General features: G+C 38.9%; 2 protein-coding genes across 3 annotated transcripts in view; both read right to left on the bottom strand.

Annotated features, from left to right (window-relative positions):
* The window catches only part of LOC134814074 (uncharacterized), an 88,870-nt gene that overhangs the window by 3,195 nt on the left and 59,936 nt on the right, over positions 1-25,739 (bottom strand). Inside the window, exons 2-4 of the mRNA XM_063822078.1 lie at positions 1,583-1,652; positions 1,324-1,407; positions 997-1,105 (exon numbers count right to left, since the gene is read on the bottom strand). Coding sequence (XP_063678148.1) covers positions 997-1,105; positions 1,324-1,407; positions 1,583-1,649 — 260 coding nt within the window. The 5' untranslated portion in view covers positions 1,650-1,652. The remainder of the gene's footprint in view (positions 1-996; positions 1,106-1,323; positions 1,408-1,582; positions 1,653-25,739) is intronic.
* On the bottom strand, positions 1,898-25,127 carry LOC134813863 (remodeling and spacing factor 1-like). 2 transcript variants are annotated; one of them, XM_063821748.1, is made up of 12 exons: positions 24,914-25,127; positions 23,991-24,138; positions 23,355-23,494; positions 22,964-23,119; positions 20,240-20,418; positions 9,667-9,773; positions 9,084-9,142; positions 4,639-7,588; positions 3,917-4,021; positions 3,552-3,762; positions 2,831-3,034; positions 1,898-2,609 (listed from the first exon to the last, which is right to left on the bottom strand). In XM_063821748.1, the coding sequence occupies exons 1-8, from the start codon at positions 25,116-25,118 to the stop codon at positions 6,444-6,446; spliced, it is 2,139 nt and encodes a 712-aa protein (XP_063677818.1). In that variant the 5' UTR covers positions 25,119-25,127; the 3' UTR covers positions 1,898-2,609; positions 2,831-3,034; positions 3,552-3,762; positions 3,917-4,021; positions 4,639-6,443. The 2 variants fall into 2 exon arrangements, with proteins under 2 accessions (XP_063677818.1, XP_063677819.1); XM_063821749.1 differs by having other exon boundaries at positions 3,902-4,021.

Here is a 25,739-nt window from a genome sequence, read left to right on the forward strand (position 1 = left end):
TTTAGATATTGATCATGATTTAGATTTTAGTTCAGTAGCCTTATATAACACTTCACTTAGTACGCACCTTTCTGTTATTATAGTGGACGCTCTTGAATTTAAACCTGAAATAAGTCAAGCAGATAGGGAAAAGGCCATGGAAGCTAGAGAGGGGTTCTACCAGACCCAATTGAAAACCCTTGAGCGTTATGGGGGTATGAACACCCTCGATAGTAACCACATCCTTTTTAAATCCGCTGGAGCTTAGTGTTTAGTTTATTTATTTTATTTGACATGATCTCAGCCTATTAACCCGTGTTTAGTTTACAATATTGCTATCAGAGACGTGTTATATCCATTACTATTTATATATGTTTACTGCTTGATTCAGAGAAATCTAGCTTTTTCCGAGAAACTAATCTTTAATAGATTAGATAAAATGTACGCAGCCATTTTTTTCGTTTGATTATTACTCAGTATATTTTAGTTTTGTACCGTTTTAAGTCACATAGTTTTGTACGTCTTCCTAAGACTTGTTTTCCTTTCCTAGTTTGTAAGTTATTTTAAAGATTTGTGAATATTCCAGTTGCTTTTAGAACAATTTTATCTCAGATAACGATGTTTAATAAAATGATGCAAAGACTTATTTCGAAGATCTAATCAACACCGACTTTTAATGTGTAGGAGTACAGCTACAAAATATATATACATATTATAAGTGCAGTCAATAACTCCTTTAAGGGTTGTTCACATATTACGTTATCACTTTTTGGCCCATTTTTACCCCCCCCCCCCCCACCCTCCCCTCCGTAATCAGTTTTACATAATATAGCTATTAGCTATTTTGTCAAAATTACACTAGCTTAATCATCTAGAAACCCCTCCTCTCCTCCCTCGCGTCGGCTGATTTCGTGATATTTGAACGACCCCTAATATTGGTTATTTAGTTACCTTCTGATTAGCTTTAATCTATATAATAAGTGCAGTTAGTAACTAATTTATTGGTTATTTGGTTACCTTCTGATTGGTTCGTCTTTGACAAGGTCTATAACCTCGTCTGGAATTCTCATGTATTTAATTGTGTTTCCTCTGATGAAACATTCTGGTATCTTCCAAAACTGATCGCCTGAAAAAATAACACGATTGATACCACACAGAAAAAAAATCAAAAAGAATTATTTGATATCTCCAGAAATAGCCCAATGGCTTAAAATGGCATAAAATGGAGACTATTTCTATGGAGAAAATGGAAAAACCTATGAGTAATTCTCCATGTTCTCCATTTATGCCATTGCATATTACCATCTTTGCTAGTGCAAATGAAGTAATGTAAATGCAAATTACCATCTTTGCTAGTGCAAATGACGTCGCGAAGGTAAATGTTCATCCACGTGTCACATTTCACCAGGTTACCATTGTACGTTTCTCCTGCGAAAGTTAAGTTTAATACCATCTGTATCTATCTTTTCAGTAGGGAAGAGTTTTTTCCCGGGATTCTTTTTAAGTCAATGGGAAATTTCATTGCTAGATATTAAAATTAAAAGCATTATCGCCAGCGCATAATTTGACAGCATAATAATAAATAGTACTAATAATTACTTACCATTTTTAAGCTCGATCAACATGGGATGGTCGATGGCAGTCTGTATAAGTGATAGTGGCAGCACCATGTCTACATGGTTATTTGGTTAATTATAGTAGTATATAGTAACAGTATAGTAGCATGTAGTAATAACAAATTTTCTACTTTTTAAAATATTACAGTAAGTATATAAACAATAAATTTACTTTCTTGAACAACTGAAAGTAAACGACAAGGGCCAGGGGTTCTAAATTTTTCGTTAAGCTCATTTTTCCTTTTTTTTTGAGTTACAAGAGTTTTCCAATCGGTATTAAAACAGTAAAATAAAAGTGCGGATTTAGTAAAACATACCAGTTATTACAGCGGGATTTTCAATAAATTATTATAAAAACATCTGATGTCCTTCAGTTTTAAGGTTAATTAGAGACAAGTTTTAGAGATAGTTAATTAACGGGTGATTAAATAAATGAACATTAGACTGCTTTAATCCAGGTAAACACACAATAATTAACGCTGACTGCTTTATTACTGTTACCATGGTTACCGGGGAAACTGACAGTGCGATAAAATAGATCTGAATTTTTAGATCGTTTTCCGAATGGAGTCGAGCATGAGTAGTCCCTAATAGAAACTACTCTTACGAGATAATGTGAACAGGAAATACTAAATACTCGGTCAAAACAGTAGTTTAAGTTTGGTCCTGATGAAATTACTCTAATAAACAATTAAACATGTGGGACGATTTTAAAGTGGGATTTTCTCTAAAAATGGTAGTTAACCGTTTTACTGTTACCATGGTTTTCGGACCCGACAACTTATATTCAAACAAGAATCCCAGTCACAACCAAGTCACGTGACTTCTCACAATTTGAAACTATTTACTGAGTGGTCGATCCAGCTCGTTTCAGAGGGCAGCTTGTTCGACAGTTTTTGTCACTTTTGCTTTTGCTTTGTGGTGTTTGGACTGCTTGATGTACAATGCCACCATTTCTGTAATCTTATCAGGTCTGAGAGGGTCCCCCCGTTTCACATGCCGACTTTCGTACACCTGATGGGTTGGTTTGTGTCACGTGGTGTAAATTATGTGCTCTGATTGGTGAGTTTGTGTCACATTGTGTTAATAATGTGTTACGTTTGATTATTTTGCGTCACATGGTGTAAATAATGTGTTACGATTGATTATTTTGTGTCACATGATGTAAATAATGTGTTCTGATTGATTATTTTGTGTCACATGGTGTTAATAATGTGTTCTGATTGGTTATCTACCTTGCTGACAACTTGCTTCATGATGTTCTTGTATTCCTCTTTAGTAATTTTCTTCTTTTTGTAAGGAACTTTTAGAGCAAGTTTGACGATATTTGCTATCTCTTGCTGTACGTTTCCATTGGTGCCATGTTTACCAGGCTTTCCGTCACTCTTATCTTTATCACTCTTATCTTTCTCTCCTGAACCTTTCACTTTAGGTTTTATCTGAAATATAACAGTGATGCAGAGGGTTGTATTAAAGGGGCGGTACTAGATAGATGAAAGGGTTATTGCTTATCGCTTATCTTTCAAAAGTTTTTGTCTACTCCTGGCCTCTCAAACATTACCCGGTAAATCAACAACAACAAGAAATGCACTTTTGAAAGGTAAGGGTTATTATGCTAACCTTAGTATTAGTAGTTGTGGTTATTATGCTAACCTTAGTATTAATAGTTGTGGTTATTATGCTAACCTTAGTATTAGTAGTTGTGGTTATTATGCTAACCTTAGTATTAGTAGTTGTGGTTATTATGCTAACCTTAGTATTATTAGTTGTGGTTATTATGCTAACCTTAGTATTAGAAGTATAGGTTGTGGTTATTATGCTAACCTTAGTATTAATAGTTGTGGTAATTATGCTAACCTTAGTATTAATAGTTGTGGTTATTATGCTAACCTTAGTATTAATAGTTGTGGTTATTATGCTAACCTTAGTATTAGTAGTTGTGGTTATTATGCTAACCTTAGTATTAGTAGTTGTGGAGGCAGGGGGTGGTAAGAGAGGAGTGGTGCTAGGAGAGAGGTGGGAGGGTTGCTGAGTTGCTGGAGGAGGTGGTGGTGGAACATCGTCCTCCTCAATGTCCATATCCTCACTACCTATCGTGTCCAGTAGCTCCCTTCAATGCTCTCCATTATCATCTTTAGAGGGTTGCTGGCTGTGTTCATTCGAGTCTCTGGCAAGTTATTTACGTGAGGTTTTGAAGTTACGATTCTCTTCGGGAAACTATTAACAATCACTTTTAGGGAAGGTGGGGTGGGGTGGAGGTGGGGTGGAGTGCAGGTGGGGTGTTCAGCACAAATAACTTAAAATACCTCTAGCAGTAGTACCTCTAGGATCTATAGGAGTACGGTTGTCCGGAGTTGCTCGATGATTGTCAGGAGTGCTATGCTGATTGTCAGGGTTGTCCGGTTTTGTCTCACTTTCATCTTCTCCTGCAGATTTTAACTAAGTACTAAATTCGTTGAAATTAGGTAAGTTCTTTGAAATATTCCGGCCGTATCATGTTTTGCGGCCTAGAATTCAGTTGCTGTACACTGTACAGGCCACAGGGGGCCAGTGGCCAAAAGTCAGAAAACATACGTTCGGGCTTATTTTTCAGTCATTGAGTGCCCGATTGAAATACTTCTTTGTGGTATTTCTTGCTATTATCACTCATTCGAGGAATAGATCAAATATTATGTTGTGTTAGGAGTAGAATCATGCGTTATAGCACAGCATAAAGATCAAAATATTGAAGATCAGTGATTTAAATGCTGTGTACTCTAATAATAGAGTACTGGAGTAGTTCCAATAGAACAGCAACTCACTTCTTGTAAGGTTAAATCTTTTGGGCTCTGAAATTTTCGAGGGGAAAAAGTTTAAATCAACGAATCTCATAAGGCATTTAAACACTTTTCACCAGCTAGCATGCAAAATATTGATTGACGATGTCAATCCCTTCCATCTCGTAGCTTTGCTAAAATCTTGTCTGGTAGTGCATCATAATGTTTGCGGCGGCGCGCCACAAGTAACAAGAAGGAAAATGATTCTAATAAGGACAAGCAATTACCTGGAGTGTAAGAGGTGGGAGACTGCGCCTCCCTGGACCACGCATCATTGAACTGTTCTAGTGCATAGGAGTCATTCAGTGCAGTGAGCATGATGGATGGAGAACCCATTATATCAGTTACTGACATGGTGGACGGGGCAGGAGGGTCCAATCTGGAGCGCTTTCTCACCATTGATCCATTGCTAAAATCGAGAGTTGCTAAATTTGAGAGTATGGAGGTAGGTTGGGAGTTATTGTTAACATATACTAAAGGAGCTGAGCAGCTCTTGCCGTTAGCCAGGGGGCTTCTACCCGCAGAGTCAGGTACAGTAGAGGCAGTTACAGTCCTGCTAGATTCAGTGGAGGTGGCTGCCTCTCCGTGATCCTGTATAACTAGAGATCCACGAGGGGGAGGGGGAGGGGGTGGTGGCGGAGAAGCGTCCAAGAGAGGTATCACTAGTTTCTTATTCTCTCCTTCGCCTCCTTCAGAGAGCTTCCTTTTCTTGTCAACGTCCTGTGAGGTCCTCTTTGACTCAGAATGTTTCCTGGTTTCTCTACTAGACGCTTTTTTACCTCCAGTTTCACTTTTCTTTCGCTCTTCAGTTCTGGAGGATGTCCGACTGTCTCGAGATTTTCTGTTGGAATCTGAAGGTCGCCTTCGCTTATCTGTATCTGAGGAGCGTTTTTTCCTATCAGGAACCGGGTGCTTCTCTTCTCTGCTTCTCTTCTCGATTTCAGTTTGTTTTCGGACCCGATCCCGTCGCCTTTCCTCTTGAAGTTCAGGAGGAGTCATCAAGTATTCCGGGGTGGAAAGACCAGGGGAAGCTGCAGGTGGTGAAGTGATGGGCCCCGCACTGGGCTCCGCAAATCCTGGTGAAGTTTCCTTGATGAGAAATTCCGGAGTTTTTGGAGAAGGTGTCTTTATATTGTTCATTTCCTCAGCTCGCTTCATCTTTATAACGAGGTCGGAGACAGTGTTTATCTGGGGCGATGAGGGTGAACACTCAGTATCATCTCCATCGCCTGAGTCGATGATCATGTCGTCCGAGTCACCAGTCTCAGAACCACGCTCCTTCGCGATATTCTTCATGGTGTTCGAGAATCCAGGTGCTGCTAATTTCTCAACGATAGATGTCAGTGAGGGCAGCTGTACCTGGGACAAGTTAGGCATAGTGGATGCCTCTTCAGTTTCAGTGGCTTTACTCTTCGTCGGCCAAACATCGTCTAATGGTGATTCGTCACCAGGCGAATACACATCATCAAGAGATCCTAACGCTCCCGTGAAGTTATCTGAAATACTGGTACTGTTGGTCTTCTGTTCCAGTTTTTGGAGAGAGGAGGGCGGACTAGGAATTTCATTGAGTCTGATTGTGCCCTTAAGGATTTCTAACGAATGATGAGGCGAAGAGCTTTTCTTACTTTCAGACTCAGCTTTTCTTAGAGTCTTGTCTCGGCCAAATTCATCTAGCTTCATTGAAGTTTTCCGTTTTCTTCCTTTCGTGCTCCGTTTATCTGAATCTCTTCCTCCTGAGTCATTCCTTCCTGCTCGAGAATGTTTAGCATGAGAAGAGCTGCGATGTTTGTGTGATTGCGAGCTGTTGTCCTCTTGGTCAGGCTTATCACTGTATTTGTCGCGGAGATTTTCTATGATGTGCAGAGAATTTGACCTTGATCTAGATCTAGATACGGAATGAACCCGAGATCTAGACCTAGATAAAGAGCGTACTCTAGATCTTGATCTAGATAAGGAGCGTACTCGAGATCTGGAACTAGATTTGGACCTCGATTTTGGTTTCTTGAGCGATTTCTTCTCCTTAGAACTAACCCTATCTTTCGATTTTAGTTTCTTTTTCTTCTTTCGGACCTTTTTCTTTTTTCCTTTTCTTCGCTTCTTTTTCAACACTCGTATTTTCGTTTTCATTTTCTTTTCCCAATTTATTATTTCGTGACGATTTCGACTTGTTTGAAGATGCCTTGTCGGACTTTTCGTCGGACCTCTTATCGGTCTTTACATGTGTACTTTCGAATGATTTAGCATGCTTACTCTTTCTAACGTTTTTCGTTCCCTCAGGAGCCGTGCTTGACGTCTCTTCTTTCCCATCATCTTTATTATCACTGAAACTACCAGTCTTACGTTTATCGTCCGACGAAGATTTCTTCTTTGAAGATGATGTTTCTTTATCCGAACATTCAGTTTTGGGTAATTTCGCACTCTTCTTTTCATTCTCTGATATTTCCTTTCTCTCCTGAGAGTCAGACGCTTTTACAACATCCTCCTTCCCTGCAGAATCTTTTACAGCGGGCACCTCACTACTGTTCTCGGAAACAATGCTGTCGTTCGCCTCTTTTTTAGTTTTAGGAGGAGACTTAACAGATTTGCTCGATCTTCTACGTCGAGGGGAGGAGCTGTAAGATCTACTTCTGCTGCGCGACTCCTTTTTACTAGACTTGCGCTTTCCACCTCCAGATTTAGACTTTTCTGATGATTTATCACGCTTCTCCGATGATTTATCAAGCTTTTCTTCAACTTTTGGACGCTTTTCAGAGGTTGAATCTCGTTTTCTTTTGGACGACTTCTTTTCTTCGGATTTAGATGGAGAACATTTACTCGAATCTATTCTCACTTTACGTTGACGGACGGGACATTCTTGATCGACTGATTGTTTGGGTGCATTTTTTGTATCTTTCTCTTTCAGTACTTCGTCTCGGGTCTTGTAAACGATGTCTCCCTTTTTATCTACGGTGGCAGTTTTAGAAGTAGCGTTAATGATGTCAGCAGTGATGAGATCAAGTACGTTTACAGGAGTGGGGTTCACTGCACTGTCCCTTTGAGTGGAAGGTCCGGGTTGAGCCTCTTCAAAGTAACGATGAGCACCCAGAACAGACTCCGCCTTCGGTGCTTTGTGGGCCCGTATTGCAGCGGTAGAGAATCCAGCCACCTCACTACTGGTCAGATCTGATGGTCTTGTATCTGAAAAGTGGTTTGGTTAATGTATGATGTTACTGCATTTAAATCATCTCTACCGTTACTGCTTCAGCTCAGCTAGTGCTTTAAATTTAAATACAAATCATCGGTAACGTATATGCATCTCAGCTACCCCTAGCACATAATAACCCAACTATAATGTAACACTCCTATCAGCATCCCCTTGTACCCCCTGATATGAACAAAACTACTATAGTATTGAGTATTCCATCTGGATAGATAGTCCAGCGCGCGCGGCTCTTGCCGCGCGCTCTCACAAATTGTTGGAAAATTGTTTTGTATCGACAAAAATCTCTTTGCGCGCTACGCACAAATGTAATTTGGATCGGCATATTCAGACTTTCGCGGGACAAAACGCTACAGAAACTACAAACCTTTCTAAATTTTAATGTAAATATTCCTCAAAGAGCCCTCGCTACCTATCAGTAATGCTTCTAATGATTCGGACTTAAAATCAACCAAAATTTACCAGTGAGGCCCCGACAGTGACATAACAGAGGACCCAATCAAGATAACATTTGATAGCTCGGAGCAGACCAGACCTCGAGGGTTTGAGCACATGCGGTTACCTTCCATTCCTGGTGCAGCTCTAAACATCAATCACATGAATCATTCCCATAGATTTAATGATAGAGGAAGAAGTGGCAAAAGAAGCCCTCAGACTTAAGTTCAACCGCTGGATAAATTAAACTATGGTCAACCAGATGGAAGCTAACCACCAACACAAAACTCAACGAACAGTTACTAAATGCTACCATCTTCAACTCTCAGGGATAAGACCAACGGACTACATCTATGAATGTGGACTTTGGTTTTACCACCGAAATCCATCGTATTTCGGAGTACCAGGACGATAAGGACAATACCAACACTACCCAATGCTACACTGATGGCTCCAAAATGAGCGAACAAGTCAGAACAACAATTGTAGAACAACAATTGTAGAACAACAGTTGTAGAACAACAATTGTAGAACAACAATTGTAGAACAACAATTGTAGAACAACAATTGTAGAACAGCAATTTTAGAACAACAATTGTAGAACAACAATTGTAGAACAACAATTGTAGAACAACAATTGTAGAACAACAATTGTAGAACAACAATTGTAGAACAACAATTGTAAAACAACAATTTTAGAACAGCAATTTTAGAACAACAATTTTAGAACAACAATTGTAGAACAACAATTGTAGAACAGCAATTGTGGATAACGACACTTCTCCACAAGCTAAGGGCTTCAAGAAAATCAATTATATTATAACTCTTCGAACAAAAAATAAACAGCTATGTTTGCTATAATAACTATGGTGACTATCAGTTCCACCGATATATCTTAAAATTAAAGAGTTTAAATGATGATTACAACACTTTTGAAACACCGAATTTTATTTATTAATACTCTAAAAATGTAATGTATTTCCTGAAGACTATTATTAAAACTTCAACAATTGTGATTATTTGCTGAGGTTTGCCTACCTCGTTGGTTCCAGGCTTCCAAACGTTCTGGACTAGATTTACGTGGTGGACTCCAGGCCCTGCAAGAAGGGTTTTAAGGAGGAGTTGTGAGGAGGGAAGTATCAGGTATTTTACAATTACTCCAAATAACATCCAGAGCAGTATAAAACTGAATTTGTAAAATAAGCAACATCGACTACTACAGTAAAACCTCTATATCCCGCTTTACCGGGACTCTCGGAAAGGAAACGTGCACGGTAAAGAAAAACCCGGTATAGAGAGGTTGACATAATCCAATCATCAGTATCTGTAGTCTAGAAAATAGCCTGTCAAGCAGTTAAGCGTCCCATTAGGAGCTGATATGCACTTAATGTGTCGTATTGTGATGATGGAATACAGCTCGATAATATATACTCAAATCACTACCAAATACGATATGAGCTATGATGATACACATTTCTTGCACAACACGAGCTAATTAACTAAAAGTCTGTGAGAAAGAAGAAGCACAGTATATAATTGAGGTTTTGCTGTACTTGTATGCAAAGGAAAGCTAGAATCCAACTTAATTAGCATTAAAATATTGGTTAATGTGGTAACTTACGCAGAGTTTGCAGCTCGTCTTTTGGAACGTTTGTTTCGTTTGTTCCTCAGTCCCCTAAGAGTATGAATACCAACAGTTCTAGTTGCTATCCGCGCTAATTTAGCACCCTGAAACACGGAACATTAATAAAGTATAAAAGTGTGGATATCAACAGTTCTAGTTGCTATCCGCGCTAATTTAGCACCCTGAAACACGGAACATTAATAAAGTATAAAAGTGTGGATACCAACAGTTCTAGTTGCTATCCGCGCTAATTTAGCACCCTGAAACACGGAACATTAATAAAGTATAAAAGTGTGGATATCAACAGTTCTAGTTGCTATCCGCGCTAATTTAGCACCCTGAAACACGGAACATTAATAAAGTATAAGAGTATGAATACCAACAGTTCTAGTTGCTATCCGCGCTAATTTAGCACCCTGAAACACGGAACATTAATAAAGTATAAAAGTGTGGATACCAACAGTTCTAGTTGCTATCCGCGCTAATTTAGCACCCTGAAACACGGAACATTAATAAAGTATAAGAGTGTGGATACCAACAGTTCTAGTTGCTATCCGCGCTAATTTAGCACCCTGAAACACGGAACATTAATAAAGTATAAGAGTATGAATACCAACAGTTCTAGTTGCTATCCGCGCTAATTTAGCACCCTGAAACACGGAACATTAATAAAGTATAAAAGTGTGGATATCAACAGTTCTAGTTGCTATCCGCGCTAATTTAGCACCCTGAAACACGGAACATTAATAAAGTATAAGAGTATGAATACCAACAGTTCTAGTTGCTATCCGCGCTAATTTAGCACCCTGAAACACGGAACATTAATAAAGTATAAGAGTGTGGATACCAACAGTTCTAGTTGCTATCCGCGCTAATTTAGCACCCTGAAACACGGAACATTAATAAAGTATAAGAGTGTGGATACCAACAGTTCTAGTTGCTATCCGCGCTAATTTAGCACCCTGAAACACGGAACATTAATAAAGTATAAGAGTGTGGATACCAACAGTTCTAGTTGCTATCCGCGCTAATTTAGCACCCTGAAACATGGAACATTAATAAAGTATAAGAGTGTGATACCAACAGTTCTAGTTGCTATCCGCGCTAATTTAGCACCCTGAAACATGGACATTAATAAAGTATAAGAGTGTGGATACCAACAGTTCTAGTTGCTATCCGCGCTAATTTAGCACCCTGAAACATGGAACATTAATAAAGTATAAGAGTGTGGATACCAACAGTTCTAGTTGCTATCCGCGCTAATTTAGCACCCTGAAAGACATTAATAAAGTATAAGAGTGTGGATACCAACAGTTCTAGTTGCTATCCGCGCTAATTTAGCACCCTGAAACATGGAACATTAATAAAGTATAAGAGTGTGGATACCAACAGTTCTAGTTGCTATCCGCGCTAATTTAGCACCCTGAAACATGGAACATTAATAAAGTATAAGAGTGTGGATACCAACAGTTCTAGTTGCTATCCGCGCTAATTTAGCACCCTGAAACATGGAACATTAATAAAGTATAAGAGTGTGGATACCAACAGTTCTAGTTGCTATCCGCGCTAATTTAGCACCCTGAAACACGGAACATTAATAAAGTATAAGAGTGTGGATACCAACAGTTCTAGTTGCTATCCGCGCTAATTTAGCACCCTGAAACACGGAACATTAATAAAGTATAAGAGTGTGGATACCAACAGTTCTAGTTGCTATCCGCGCTAATTTAGCACCCTGAAACACGGAACATTAATAAAGTATAAGAGTGTGGATACCAACAGTTCTAGTTGCTATCCGCGCTAATTTAGCACCCTGAAACATGGAACATTAATAAAGTAAAAGAGTGTGAATACCAACAGTTCTAGTTGCTATCCGCGCTAATTTAGCACCCTGAAACACGGAACATTAATAAAGTATAAGAGTGTGGATACCAACAGTTCTAGTTGCTATCCGCGCTAATTTAGCACCCTGAAACACGGAACATTAATAAAGTATAAGAGTGTGGATATCAACAGTTCTAGTTGCTATCCGCGCTAATTTAGCACCCTGAAACATGGAACATTAATAAAGTATAAGAGTGTGGATACCAACAGTTCTAGTTGCTATCCGCGCTAATTTAGCACCCTGAAACATGGAACATTAATAAAGTATAAGAGTGTGGATACCAACAGTTCTAGTTGCTATCCGCGCTAATTTAGCACCCTGAAACATGGAACATTAATAAAGTATAAGAGTGTGGATACCAACAGTTCTAGTTGCTATCCGCGCTAATTTAGCACCCTGAAACATGGACATTAATAAAGTATAAGAGTGTGGATACAAACAGTTCTAGTTGCTATCCGCGCTAATTTAGCACCCTGAAACATGGACATTAATAAAGTATAAGAGTGTGGATACCAACAGTTCTAGTTGGTATCCGCGCTAATTTAGCACCCTGAAACATGGGACATTAATAAAGTATAAGAGTGTGGATACCAACAGTTCTAGTTGCTATCCGCGCTAATTTAGCACCCTGAAACATGGAACATTAATAAAGTATAAGAGTGTGGATACCAACAGTTCTAGTTGCTATCCGCGCTAATTTAGCACCCTGAAACATGGAACATTAATAAAGTATAAGAGTGTGGATACCAACAGTTCTAGTTGCTATCCGCGCTAATTTAGCACCCTGAAACATGGGACATTAATAAAGTATAAGAGTGTGGATACCAACAGTTCTAGTTGCTATCCGCGCTAATTTAGCACCCTGAAACATGGAACATTAATAAAGTATAAGAGTGTGGATACCAACAGTTCTAGTTGCTATCCGCGCTAATTTAGCACCCTGAAACATGGGACATTAATAAAGTATAAGAGTGTGGATACCAACAGTTCTAGTTGCTATCCGCGCTAATTTAGCACCCTGAAACATGGAACATTAATAAAGTATAAGAGTGTGGATACCAACAGTTCTAGTTGCTATCCGCGCTAATTTAGCACCCTGAAACATGGAACATTAATAAAGTATAAGAGTGTGGATACCAACAGTTCTAGTTGCTATCCGCGCTAATTTAGCACCCTGAAACATGGGACATTAATAAAGTATAAGAGTGTGGATACCAACAGTTCTAGTTGCTATCCGCGCTAATTTAGCACCCTGAAACATGGAACATTAATAAAGTATAAGAGTGTGGTGACCATGCTCCAACATTTGAATTCACTGACATCGAATTTGAGGTTGGTCCAAAAAGTGAAAAACATGTCCAGTACTACGACTTCAGTAATGCCAACCTTAATAAATTCCTAACCCTACTGAACACTGACCTCTCAAAGCTCCACACTTCTCATGAATTCTCGGATTTTACTAAATTATTTGATCGTGTACTTGATGCAACATGCAAACTTGTAAAGCCAAAAACTACTAAACGGAATCCTATCAATAACCCCTGGATAACAGATAGTATCTCAGCAGCTGTTGAAAAAAAACATGAATTAAAAGATAACTGGATTACATCTAAAACTAAGGCAAACCCTGATGGAGACCATGTTCTCGAACAAACCTTCAAAGTATACCGAAGGATCCTCAAATCTGTAATTAACTCTGCAAAAAATACTTACTCTTGCAACCAAATCATAGAAAATAAGCACGACCGTAAGAAGACATGGCAGATCATTAATGAACTTAGAGGGAAGTGTAAAAAGACTATAAAACCCTCATTTATAATCGACAACAGAAAAATAACAGATAGAAGGGTTATTGCAAACGAGTTCAACAAATACTTTAACTCAATTGCCTCCACTCTAAATGAATCAATAGCTGACCTGCCTATACAGGCTTCTGAATTTTCAACATTTGAAGACTACCTCCTGCCATCCAACAATAACTCTATATTCCTATCTGACTGTTCACATACTGAGCTCATGGAAATAATTTCCAAGTTGGAAAATGGCAAATCTAGTGATATTCCGATCCGTATAATCAAAAAGTCAGCTCATTTAATCTGCCCTGTTTTAGCCCAACATTTCAACAAACTCATGATGAGCGGGGTATTTCCTGATGTTTTGAAAGTTGGGAAAGTTACTCCCATATTTAAGAAAGGAAACCAAGAGGATGTAGGAAACTACAGACCTGTCTCTACACTGCCTATATTTGGTAAGATATTTGAAAAAGTGATATACAGCCGTATCTACAGTTTCGCTCTGTCACAAAATATCCTTGATGAAAACCAATTTGGCTTCCGCAAGTCCCATTCTACTAGCCATGCTGTTAACTACTCTGTTAGGATTATTGAAGATAGCATAAAAAAACGAAACCATGTTCTAGGAATATTTATAGATTTGAGTAAAGCATTTGATACAATCGACCATAGTACACTCCTAACAAAACTAGATAGGTATGGAATAAGAGGCAATGCAAACTGTCTTATTAAAAGCTACTTATCAAATAGAACACAGTATACAGAAGTCCTTAATGAAAAATCCGAAAACCTTATCATTAAATATGGAGTTCCACAAGGCTCTGTTTTGGGACCGCTCCTTTTTCTTCTATACATAAATGATATTGCCAATTCCTCGGATTTAGGAACCTTCATACTATTTGCTGACGACACCAACATTTTTATTGATGGAAAAACTGTAGAAGAAGCTTATGAGAAAGGCAACAAATTGCTAAGCTGTATAAAAAAGTATATGATCCTTAACAAACTTCACATCAACATGTCAAAGTGCTGTTATATGCATTTTAAACCAAAGGCTAGTAAATCAGTAGAATTGCCAGATTCGCTTCAACTCCATATTGATGGCTTTCCAATTAAAAAAACCAAAGCAACTAAGTTTCTTGGAGTTGTTATTGACGAACAGCTTTCCTGGGGGCCTCATATAACAGCACTTAAACGAAAGTTAAACTATGCCTCTGCCACCTTAAATAGAATTAGGGACTCTGTACCAAAGGAACTCCATAAAGACCTCTACCACACACTATTTGAATCCCACCTCACATATTGTATCTCAGTTTGGGGTGATGCAGCACTCTTTAGGACAGCAAGTATCTGGCTGTCTCAGAAGCACTGTGTACGGGTCCTCTTTGGTGATAAAGAGGCATACCTAAACAAGTTCCTTACATGTGCAAGAACAAGAGAGTTTGACAGCCAGGCACTTGACCATACATTCTTCCAACTAGAGCACTGTAAACCACTTTTCAAGCAACAAAACATCCTGGCTTTCAAAAATTTATATACATATCACACATTTATGGAAGTTTTCAAAATACTAAAACTAAGGTGCCCAGCATCACTGCAACAGCATTATCAGTCATCTTCTAGAAAGGAAACCACTATCATTTCACAACTCCCATCTAATGACTTTATATCAAGATCCACCAAAATTTGGAACACAATTGCACCTAAACTTAAGCTCTTTGACTACTCCTACAAGATTAGCCTTGCTAAAAGTCGCCTGAAAAAGGCACTTCTAAAGCTGCAACATCTTACTATATATAAAGCGAGACGATATATATATATTTATTTATCCGCACCATTTTACTGACACCACGGCATCAACTTAAACACGGGTTTCCGCAAAAACCGTACAAGATATAAAACTGAAACTTTTTTAACTGATTCAAATGCTTTAATGGCCTTCTAATCAGCATGAAAAAATCGAAAATCGGCCAAGGAATAAGAATTTTAGTACCCAAAATTTGGACCCCCAAGTGGTGTCAAAAACGCGAATTAAATAGGTAATAATTATTTTTACTGGGAGACTTTAGGGTAGGAAACTGATCCGGCCACCAAAGGGCCTTGACACCAGTCTTAAAGGTTTGACGGGTTCCTGCTAGTGCTTATAATGATTCGGCATGGACCACAAGCGATTATGACATAATGCAGCTGTCATTTGAAAACAATCCCCTTCATCAAATTTAATTCAGTGATCTCGGCCCACAGGCTCCTCCTATTAAACAATTTTGATTTTGGTAAATGTGTGCTGACTCCACCACCTATGTATTTAACCTAATATTTAGTGTATTACAGGTAGAAATTGACTTAGGTAGGTATTTTTATCTTAGGTAGATATTAAGAATTTGGATAATTTCTTAATTGTATGACTATTTCCATTACTGAGACGTTTTTAATATTTAATTTAGGAGGGTTTTTGGAATTTTTTTTTAGGACTGGTTCACAGAGTGAACAGATTCCAGATTTATATATTTTTAAACTGATATTTAATAAATGATTAAAAGAACAAATTTTAAAGTTGCCATTAGATCCAAAAATACACCCATTATGCTCACTTAAAAACAACTCTAAATCAGTAGGCTGTCACTCTATTAATGCACCACACCGCTACCTCCACTGCACTAATAGTTATACAATAAATTCTACAATCCTAATTTTGTGTCGTGATGGAGACCGGTGTTCATACAAAACATTTACTAGGTTGCCGTTTGGTGTGAGCAATAGCGAACAGCACGCACACTCCTTTGCCCCGTCAACCTATATCTAATCTATTTAAAGAGTGACAACCATACTGCACATTGAATTAGAATTCCGTTAAATATCAAATTGATTTATTGTAAACTTGTTTAATCTGTAATAAATGGCATAAAATTGAAATTTTTGTTTAACTGAAATTTTTGTTTAACTGATACCAACAGTTCTAGTTGCTATCCGCGCTAATTTAGCACCCTGAAACATGGGACATTAATAAAGTATAAGAGTGTGGATACCAACAGTTCTAGTTGCTATCCGCGCTAATTTAGCACCCTGAAACATGGAACATTAATAAAGTATAAGAGTATGGATACCAACAGTTCTAGTTGCTATCCGCGCTAATTTAGCACCCTGAAACATGGAACATTAATAAAGTATAAGAGTGTGAATACCAACAGTTCTAGTTGCTATCCGCGCTAATTTAGCACCCTGAAACATGGAACATTAATAAAGTATAAGAGTGTGGATACCAACAGTTCTAGTTGCTATCCGCGCTAATTTAGCACCCTGAAACATGGAACATTAATAAAGTATAAGAGTGTGGATACCAACAGTTCTAGTTGCTATCCGCGCTAATTTAGCACCCTGAAACATGGAACATTAATAAAGTATAAGAGTGTGGATACAAACAGTTCTAGTTGCTATCCGCGCTAATTTAGCACCCTGAAACATGGAACATTAATAAAGTATAAGAGTGTGGATACCAACAGTTCTAGTTGCTATCCGCGCTAATTTAGCACCCTGAAACATGGAACATTAATAAAGTATAAGAGTGTGGATACCAACAGTTCTAGTTGCTATCCGCGCTAATTTAGCACCCTGAAACATGGAACATTAATAAAGTATAAGAGTGTGGATACAAACAGTTCTAGTTGCTATCCGCGCTAATTTAGCACCCTGAAACATGGGACATTAATAAAGTATAAGAGTGTGGATACCAACAGTTCTAGTTGCTATCCGCGCTAATTTAGCACCCTGAAACATGGAACATTAATAAAGTATAAGAGTGTGGATACCAACAGTTCTAGTTGCTATCCGCGCTAATTTAGCACCCTGAAACATGGAACATTAATAAAGTATAAGAGTGTGGATACCAACAGTTCTAGTTGCTATCCGCGCTAATTTAGCACCCTGAAACATGGAACATTAATAAAGTATAAGAGTGTGAATACCAACAGTTCTAGTTGCTATCCGCGCTAATTTAGCACCCTGAAACATGGAACATTAATAAAGTATAAGAGTGTGGATACCAACAGTTCTAGTTGCTATCCGCGCTAATTTAGCACCAGGGGTGTAGGAATGATTTTCTTCATGGGGGGGCCAAATTCTAAATATTTTTTGGCGCTTCGCGCCACAGCCTAAATTTTTTGGCGCTTCGCGCCAAAGCCTGAATTTCGAGGTTAAGGACAAAAGTGAAAAGGAAATTGCAGCATGTGCGGTATCGCGATTTTTCACGTTTGCCGCGACAAGTCGCGATTTTTCAGATCCTGGCCTCACGAAAAATCGCGATTTTTTCAGTTCTCCGCGTCAAATTGCGAATTTTCCTTTAAATCTGAGAACCAAATTCGTGTATTTTCCTTCAAATCTGTGGGCCAAATATTACGTTTTCTATAATTAGTATATGAAACCAATCAGTATTACATCCACAACCTTCCGAATGTAGGTACGGACTTCAAAAAACCGAAAAAAATATTTTCGGCTCAGAATGATCAGGGTAGCATAAAACATGAACAAAAGTAATTTCCAGAAAAACTTTTAAAAATTTTGACTTAGAAAATTTTCGGTCCGAGTCATTCACGATACGTACCTCTAAAAGCAGAGCTCCCGCTTCCGAGCTCGTATTACTATTACGAAGGGGAGGCCTGCCTTCCGAGATCGCATCACAAAGGGGAACCCACGAGTTTAAAATCGTATATCGAAGGGTAGGTGCGGACTTCGAAAACCGAAAAAAATATTTTCGGCTCAGAATGATCAGGGTAGCATGAAACATGAACAGAAGTAGTTTTCAAGAAAACTTTGAAAATTTTTGACTTAGAAAATTTTCGGTCCGAGTCATTCACGATACGTACCTCTGAAAGCAGAGCTCCCGCTTCCGAGCTCGTATTGCGAAGGGAGGCCTGCCTTCCGAGATCGCATCACAAAGGGGAACCCTCGAGTACAAAATCGTATGTCGAACTTCGAAAACCGAAAAAAATATTTTCGGCTCATAATGATCAGGGTAGCATGAAACATGAACAAAAGTAGTTTTCAAGAAAACTTTGAAAATTTTTGACTTTAAAATTTTCGGGGGAAAAAAAATTTTCCCAAAAATTTTTAAAAGCCTAAATTAAAAAGTTGGCCCTTTTTGGCCCCTTGCCCAAATTTCATGGGGGGGCGATGGCCCCCCCTGCCCCCCCGCTTCCTACACCCCTGTTTAGCACCCTGAAACATGGGACATTAATAAAGTATAAGAGTGTGGATACAAACAGTTCTAGTTGCTATCCGCGCTAATTTAGCACCCTGAAACATGGAACATTAATAAAGTATAAGAGTGTGGATACCAACAGTTCTAGTTGCTATCCGCGCTAATTTAGCACCCTGAAACATGGAACATTAATAAAGTATAAGAGTGTGGATACCAACAGTTCTAGTTGCTATCCGCGCTAATTTAGCACCCTGAAACATGGAACATTAATAAAGTATAAGAGTGTGGATACCAACAGTTCTAGTTGCTATCCGCGCTAATTTAGCACCCTGAAACATGGAACATTAATAAAGTATAAGAGTGTGGATACCAACAGTTCTAGTTGCTATCCGCGCTAATTTAGCACCCTGAAACATGGAACATTAATAAAGTATAAGAGTGTGGATACAAACAGTTCTAGTTGCTATCCGCGCTAATTTAGCACCCTGAAACATGGAACATTAATAAAGTATAAGAGTGTGGATACCAACAGTTCTAGTTGCTATCCGCGCTAATTTAGCACCCTGAAACATGGGACATTAATAAAGTATAAGAGTGTGGATACCAACAGTTCTAGTTGCTATCCGCGCTAATTTAGCACCCTGAAACATGGAACATTAATAAAGTATAAGAGTGTGGATACCAACAGTTCTAGTTGCTATCCGCGCTAATTTAGCACCCTGAAACATGGAACATTAATAAAGTATAAGAGTGTGGATACCAACAGTTCTAGTTGCTATCCGCGCTAATTTAGCACCCTGAAACATGGGACATTAATAAAGTATAAGAGTGTGGATACCAACAGTTCTAGTTGCTATCCGCGCTAATTTAGCACCCTGAAACATGGAACATTAATAAAGTATAAGAGTGTGGATACCAACAGTTCTAGTTGCTATCCGCGCTAATTTAGCACCCTGAAACATGGAACATTAATAAAGTATAAGAGTGTGGATACCAACAGTTCTAGTTGCTATCCGCGCTAATTTAGCACCCTGAAACATGGAACATTAATAAAGTATAAGAGTGTGGATACCAACAGTTCTAGTTGCTATCCGCGCTAATTTAGCACCCTGAAACATGGAACATTAATAAAGTATAAGAGTGTGGATACCAACAGTTCTAGTTGCTATCCGCGCTAATTTAGCACCCTGAAACATGGAACATTAATAAAGTATAAGAGTGTGGATACCAACAGTTCTAGTTGCTATCCGCGCTAATTTAGCACCCTGAAACATGGGACATTAATAAAGTATAAGAGTGTGGATACCAACAGTTCTAGTTGCTATCCGCGCTAATTTAGCACCCTGAAACATGGGACATTAATAAAGTATAAGAGTGTGGATACCAACAGTTCTAGTTGCTATCCGCGCTAATTTAGCACCCTGAAACATGGAACATTAATAAAGTATAAGAGTGTGGATACCAACAGTTCTAGTTGCTATCCGCGCTAATTTAGCACCCTGAAACATGGAACATTAATAAAGTATAAGAGTGTGGATACCAACAGTTCTAGTTGCTATCCGCGCTAATTTAGCACCCTGAAACATGGAACATTAATAAAGTAGCACTCATATATAGAGAATATAGAGTTATAGTTATTATAGACCCATGATTTTAGATACAAATTTCAAAAAGTATAGTCTTGAAATATCCAATAACCTTAGCAGTGCGGGCCCTGCCCGTGATACTTGAGATGAGTTGAACAGCTTGGGATATGGAGCTGGATCTACGGCGCTCTGCGCGTGAAGTGCGACGATCTGAGGTGCGCCGTGTGCGTCTCAGCAACTCCTCCATCGCTAGACGCCTCGTTGTGGATGGGAGTCGGAACTGTATCGAACCTGAAAATAATATCACGTAACTGTAGACTGTTTCTGCATCTGAACAACTTTAACAGGAATTTCTCTATTTATACCGCTCTTGTACCGTCCTTCCAAAATATTACTACCGTTCACCGTATATCCCTGGCCTGGTTTGTGTATTTACCTGAGCCAGGGTTGATGTCTAGTTCCTGGTTTGTGTATTTACCTGAGCCAGGGTTGATGTCTAATTCCTGGTTTGTGTGTTTACCTGAGCCAGGGTTGATGTCTAGTTCCTGGTTTGTGTGTTTACCTGAGCCAGGGTTGATGTCTAGTTCCTAGTTTGTGTATTTACCTGAACCAGGGTTGATGTCTAGTTCCTAGTTTGTGTATTTACCTGAGCCAGGGTTGATGTCTAATTCCTGGTTTGTGTGTTTACCTGAGCCAGGGTTGATGTCTAGTTCCTGGTTTGTGTATTTACCTGAGCCAGGGTTGATGTCTAGTTCCTGGTTTGTGTGTTTACCTGAGCCAGGGTTGATGTTTAGTTCCTGGTTTGTGTATTTACCTGAGCCAGGGTTGATGTCTAGTTCCTGGTTTGTGTGTTTACCTGAGCCAGGGTTGATGTCTAATTCCTGGTTTGTGTATTTACCTGAGCCAGGGTTGATGTCTAGTTCCTGGTTTGTGTGTTTACCTGAGCCAGGGTTGATGTCTAGTTCCTGGTTTGTGTATTTACCTGAACCAGGGTTGATGTCTAGTTCCTGGTTTGTGTGTTTACCTGAACCAGGGTTGATGTCTAGTTTCTGGTTTGTGTGTTTACCTGAGCCAGGGTTGATGTCTAGTTCCTGGTTTGTGTGTTTACCTGAGCCAGGGTTGATGTCTAATTCCTGGTTTGTGTGTTTACCTGAGCCAGGGTTGATGTCTAGTTCCTGGTTTGTGTGTTTACCTGAGCCAGGGTTGATGTCTAGTTCCTGGTTTGTGTGTTTACCTGAACCAGGGTTGATGTCTAGTTCCTGGTTTGTGTGTTTACCTGAGCCAGGGTTGATGTCTAATTCCTGGTTTGTGTGTTTACCTGAGCCAGGGTTGATGTCTAGTTTCTGGTTTGTGTGTTTACCTGAGCCAGGGTTGATGTCTAGTTCCTGGTTTGTGTGTTTACCTGAGCCAGGGTTGATGTCTAGTTCCTGGTTTGTGTATTTACCTGAGCCAGGGTTGATGTCTAATTCCTGGTTTGTGTGTTTACCTGAGCCAGGGTTGATGTCTAGTTTCTGGTTTGTGTGTTTACCTGAGCCAGGGTTGATGTCTAGTTCCTGGTTTGTGTGTTTACCTGAGCCAGGGTTGATGTCTAATTCCTGGTTTGTGTGTTTACCTGAGCCAGGGTTGATGTCTAGTTTCTGGTTTGTGTGTTTACCTGAGCCAGGGTTGATGTCTAGTTCCTGGTTTGTGTGTTTACCTGAGCCAGGGTTGATGTCTAGTTCCTGGTTTGTGTGTTTACCTGAGCCAGGGTTGATGTCTAGTTCCTGGTTTGTGTGTTTACCTGAGCCAGGGTTGATGTCTAGTTCCTGGTTTGTGTGTTTACCTGAGCCAGGGTTGATGTCTAGTTCCTGGTTTGTGTGTTTACCTGAGCCAGGGTTGATGTCTAGTTCCTGGTTTGTGTGTTTACCTGAGCCAGGGTTGATGTCTAATTCCTGGTTTGTGTGTTTACCTGAGCCAGGGTTGATGTCTAGTTCCTGGTTTGTGTATTTACCTGAGCCAGGGTTGATGTCTAGTTCCTGGTTTGTGTGTTTACCTGAGCCAGGGTTGATGTTTAGTTCCTGGTTTGTGTGTTTACCTGAGCCAGGGTTGATGTCTAGTTCCTGGTTTGTGTGTTTACCTGAGCCAGGGTTGATGTCTAGTTCCTGGTTTGTGTATTTACCTGAGCCAGGGTTGATGTCTAGTTCCTGGTTTGTGTATTTACCTGAGCCAGGGTTGATGTCTAGTTCCTGGTTTGTGTATTTACCTGAACCAGGGTTGATGTCTAGTTCCTGGTTTGTGTATTTACCTGAGCCAGGTTTGATGTCTAGTTCCTGGTTTGTGTATTTACCTGAGCCAGGGTTGATGTCTAGTTCCTGGTTTGTGTGTTTACCTGAGCCAGGGTTGATGTCTAGTTCCTGGTTTGTGTGTTTACCTGAGCCAGGGTTGATGTCTAGTTCCTGGTTTGTGTGTTTACCTGAGCCAGGGTTGATGTCTAGTTCCTGGTTTGTGTATTTACCTGAGCCAGGGTTGATGTCTAGTTCCTGGTTTGTGTATTTACCTGAGCCAGGGTTGATGTCTAGTTCCTGGTTTGTGTATTAACCTGAGCCAGGGTTGATGTCTAGTTCCTGGTTTGTGTGTTTACCTGAACCAGGGCCAGGGTTGATGTCTAGTTCCTGATTTGTGTATTTACCTGAACCAGGGTTGATGTCTAGTTCCTGGTTTGTGTGTTTACCTGAACCAGGGTTGATGTCTAGTTCCTGGTTTGTGTATTTACCTGAGCCAGGGTTGATGTCTAGTTCCTGGTTTGTGTATTTACCTGAGCCAGGGTTGATGTCTAGTTCCTGGTTTGTGTGTTTACCTGAGCCAGGGTTGATGTCTAGTCCTTCCTCGTCTTCTTCTCCGCCTCCACTGCACTGTACGCAGAACCAGTCACCGTCAGGTATGTTGTCAAGTTGGGGTCTCAAGCAGTGTGTGTGATATGCCTCGTCACACCCGTCACACAGCAGTAATAACTCTGTGGTGCACATCATTAAACCAAATTGCAACTATTGATCATCAAAACATGTATCGTTATGTTGTTGAAATTCTATAAGAATCTTTCTAGGGCCGATTTTTTTCTCATATATATTACTGAATTAAGAATCCATTGAGCACCAACCCTTGCTTCAGGCCGGGAGAAATTCAGGATTTACAAAAGTAGAAAAGTATAAAGTTAGATTTAAAGATTAATAACTTTTTTAAATAACCACCTTCATTTTGACCACTGTGGCAAATCTGGCAAACATAATGCTCTACTTCCACAGTTACACTGTCTTTGGACTTGTACTGTATCTTGACCTTGGTGGAGTAGTCGCCTCGCAATGTGTCGCACGTACACAGGTGATCGAACCTGACAAAACAGAGGGTTTATAAGTTTAATTAGTTTAATTAAGTTTAATTAAACAGATGGTTTATGAGTTTAATTTTTGAAGTTACTCTCCATTGCATAAGTGGCTCCAGGCCTAACAAATATATTCGGCTAAAAGGTCTAAACAGCATATAATTGAGGTGTGATGGGGTTAACCTTACTTCCTAGAAGTACGAAAGGTATTTTTAAAATGAAGAGAGGCAAAAAGGTAACTAAACTTGAATTAATTTAGAAATTGCGATGGTGACATTCGATTAATCTCAGCCGATTAATCTCAGCCAAACTTTCTTGAAAAAAGTGAAGAATAGCGACAAATTTCCTGTGTAAAGTGTAAGAGGTGAACTAGTTGTGATGGAAACTATTCTAAGGATAGTACGCACTACGCAACCCACGTGAAGCTCAGTCCTATTATCAATAATATCGATAGTTAATAGTTATGCTTATAACTCCATTGCTGATATAATAGCAAACAACGAACCTGTTTCTACAAATAGGACATGTGTCTGCGTTCTTAGACCACTCAGTAATGCAGGGTTCACAAAACACATGTTCACATTCAGCTAGCTTGGCAAATGAGTCTAATTCTTCCTCTCCTCCCTGGCAAACGGGGCACAGAAACTCTTCTTCTGAAAAATAAATCATGCCATCAAAAATAAGTTTGACTACAATTGACTTAGAAATTAATGTAATCCTGACACACTGAAACTTGTCTGCTTCCATAAATATTTGATACTAACATTTTGCTCACGAAACAAAACGAAACGAAACACTGTATTTAATATTTATCCCCTGCTACTATGGGACAAAGATATTGTATAAAATATAACTAAATAATTTACACAATACGGTGCCCATGTCTGAGCGGCTCCCTTCAAAAACTTTCTCTCCTCATCGGAGCAGAAACACGGGTCTCATAAAATAAAAAAAAACTAAATAAAGTTAAAGAGATAATATCATATTAACTGTCGCAAAAAATGGTAATAGTATGTATACTATTACTATGTATAATTATTATTATGTATACTAAAAACTAGTTGGTTTTTTCTGTGTGTCAATAAAATCAATTATATTGTATGCATATGTATACATAAAACCAACTGGTTAAACCAAAGAACAAGAAATGGATACTCGAAAAAATTACACAAAAAAGAGTAAGCCACTAGCAATACCCTAGGCCTAACCAGGCTATAACTGATCATACAATGCAAATAGTTCTTCAACTTACTCTTAAAAGACACAATATTATCAATTTTACGGACATCAAGAGGGAGAGATTTAGCTAAAGAGATTTAGCTAAAGAGAATTAGCTAAAATTTAGAATAAGAATTGTGATATTTGGGGTCACAACTTTACTTCGGGATCACCCTGTAAGCTGTTTGAAAACTGTAAAATGAAACAAACCTTCAGTAGCTTCCTCATCATCGTCTCCATCTTCGTCATCCTCTTGATGTTCCTCAGCATATTCTGCTGATATTTCAGCTTTTTCTTCTTGATCCTCCAGAAGGTTTTCTGTCTCAGGGTGATGATCGCCTTTTATCTTCTTGTCCATTTTAGGACTTCCATTTTCTGATATTAATATTTTGCCCCCATAGAGGACATTTGACATAGCAAACCTACAATTGGTGCAATTTTATTAGTAACACAATCACCAGGCCAGATGTCTCACTTTCCCACAAACATCAATTGCAGTGATAGCATCCACCTGTAATGTTTGAACACGGCATATGTAACTTGCCAAACCAAACTAGCAGTCAAGGACAAAAAGTCATACACCAAATGGGCATTATATTTTATGAATTGTTTTACATCTTTTTATTCTGTAAAATGTGCTAAAATTAAATTTCTTGTTTCATTGAATTTCTTATTTCATTGATATGATTCTTCAAGCTAACTTTTATTTATATAACGAAATCCTAATTCCTATCTAATTGTTAATACCTACCATCTATTTCTTAGGCGTTTGAACAGGAGTATATCTATATTATAATTCGAAAGATTGTTGCATGTATGTATGACCGCGCCGCCCACGTGCAAATTAGATGAGAAATATGAAGTTAGGTAAAAAATCAAAAGGTTGTATAGCAACGGTGTTTGAATGAGCACTTGCAATGATTGTTGGAACGGCATTTTGATCGGCTTTGTGGTAATTACGTTGTGTTTAAAGTTTTTTAAATTTAAATCGTCAGTATCTTCGGTTGGGATGGATATTTTTTGATGCGATTAAAAA

The sequence above is a fragment of the Bolinopsis microptera genome, chromosome 4, assembly GCF_026151205.1.
Source record: "Bolinopsis microptera isolate Bmic1 chromosome 4, MBARI_Bmic_1.0, whole genome shotgun sequence".
Taxonomy (NCBI): Eukaryota; Metazoa; Ctenophora; class Tentaculata; order Lobata; family Bolinopsidae; genus Bolinopsis; species Bolinopsis microptera.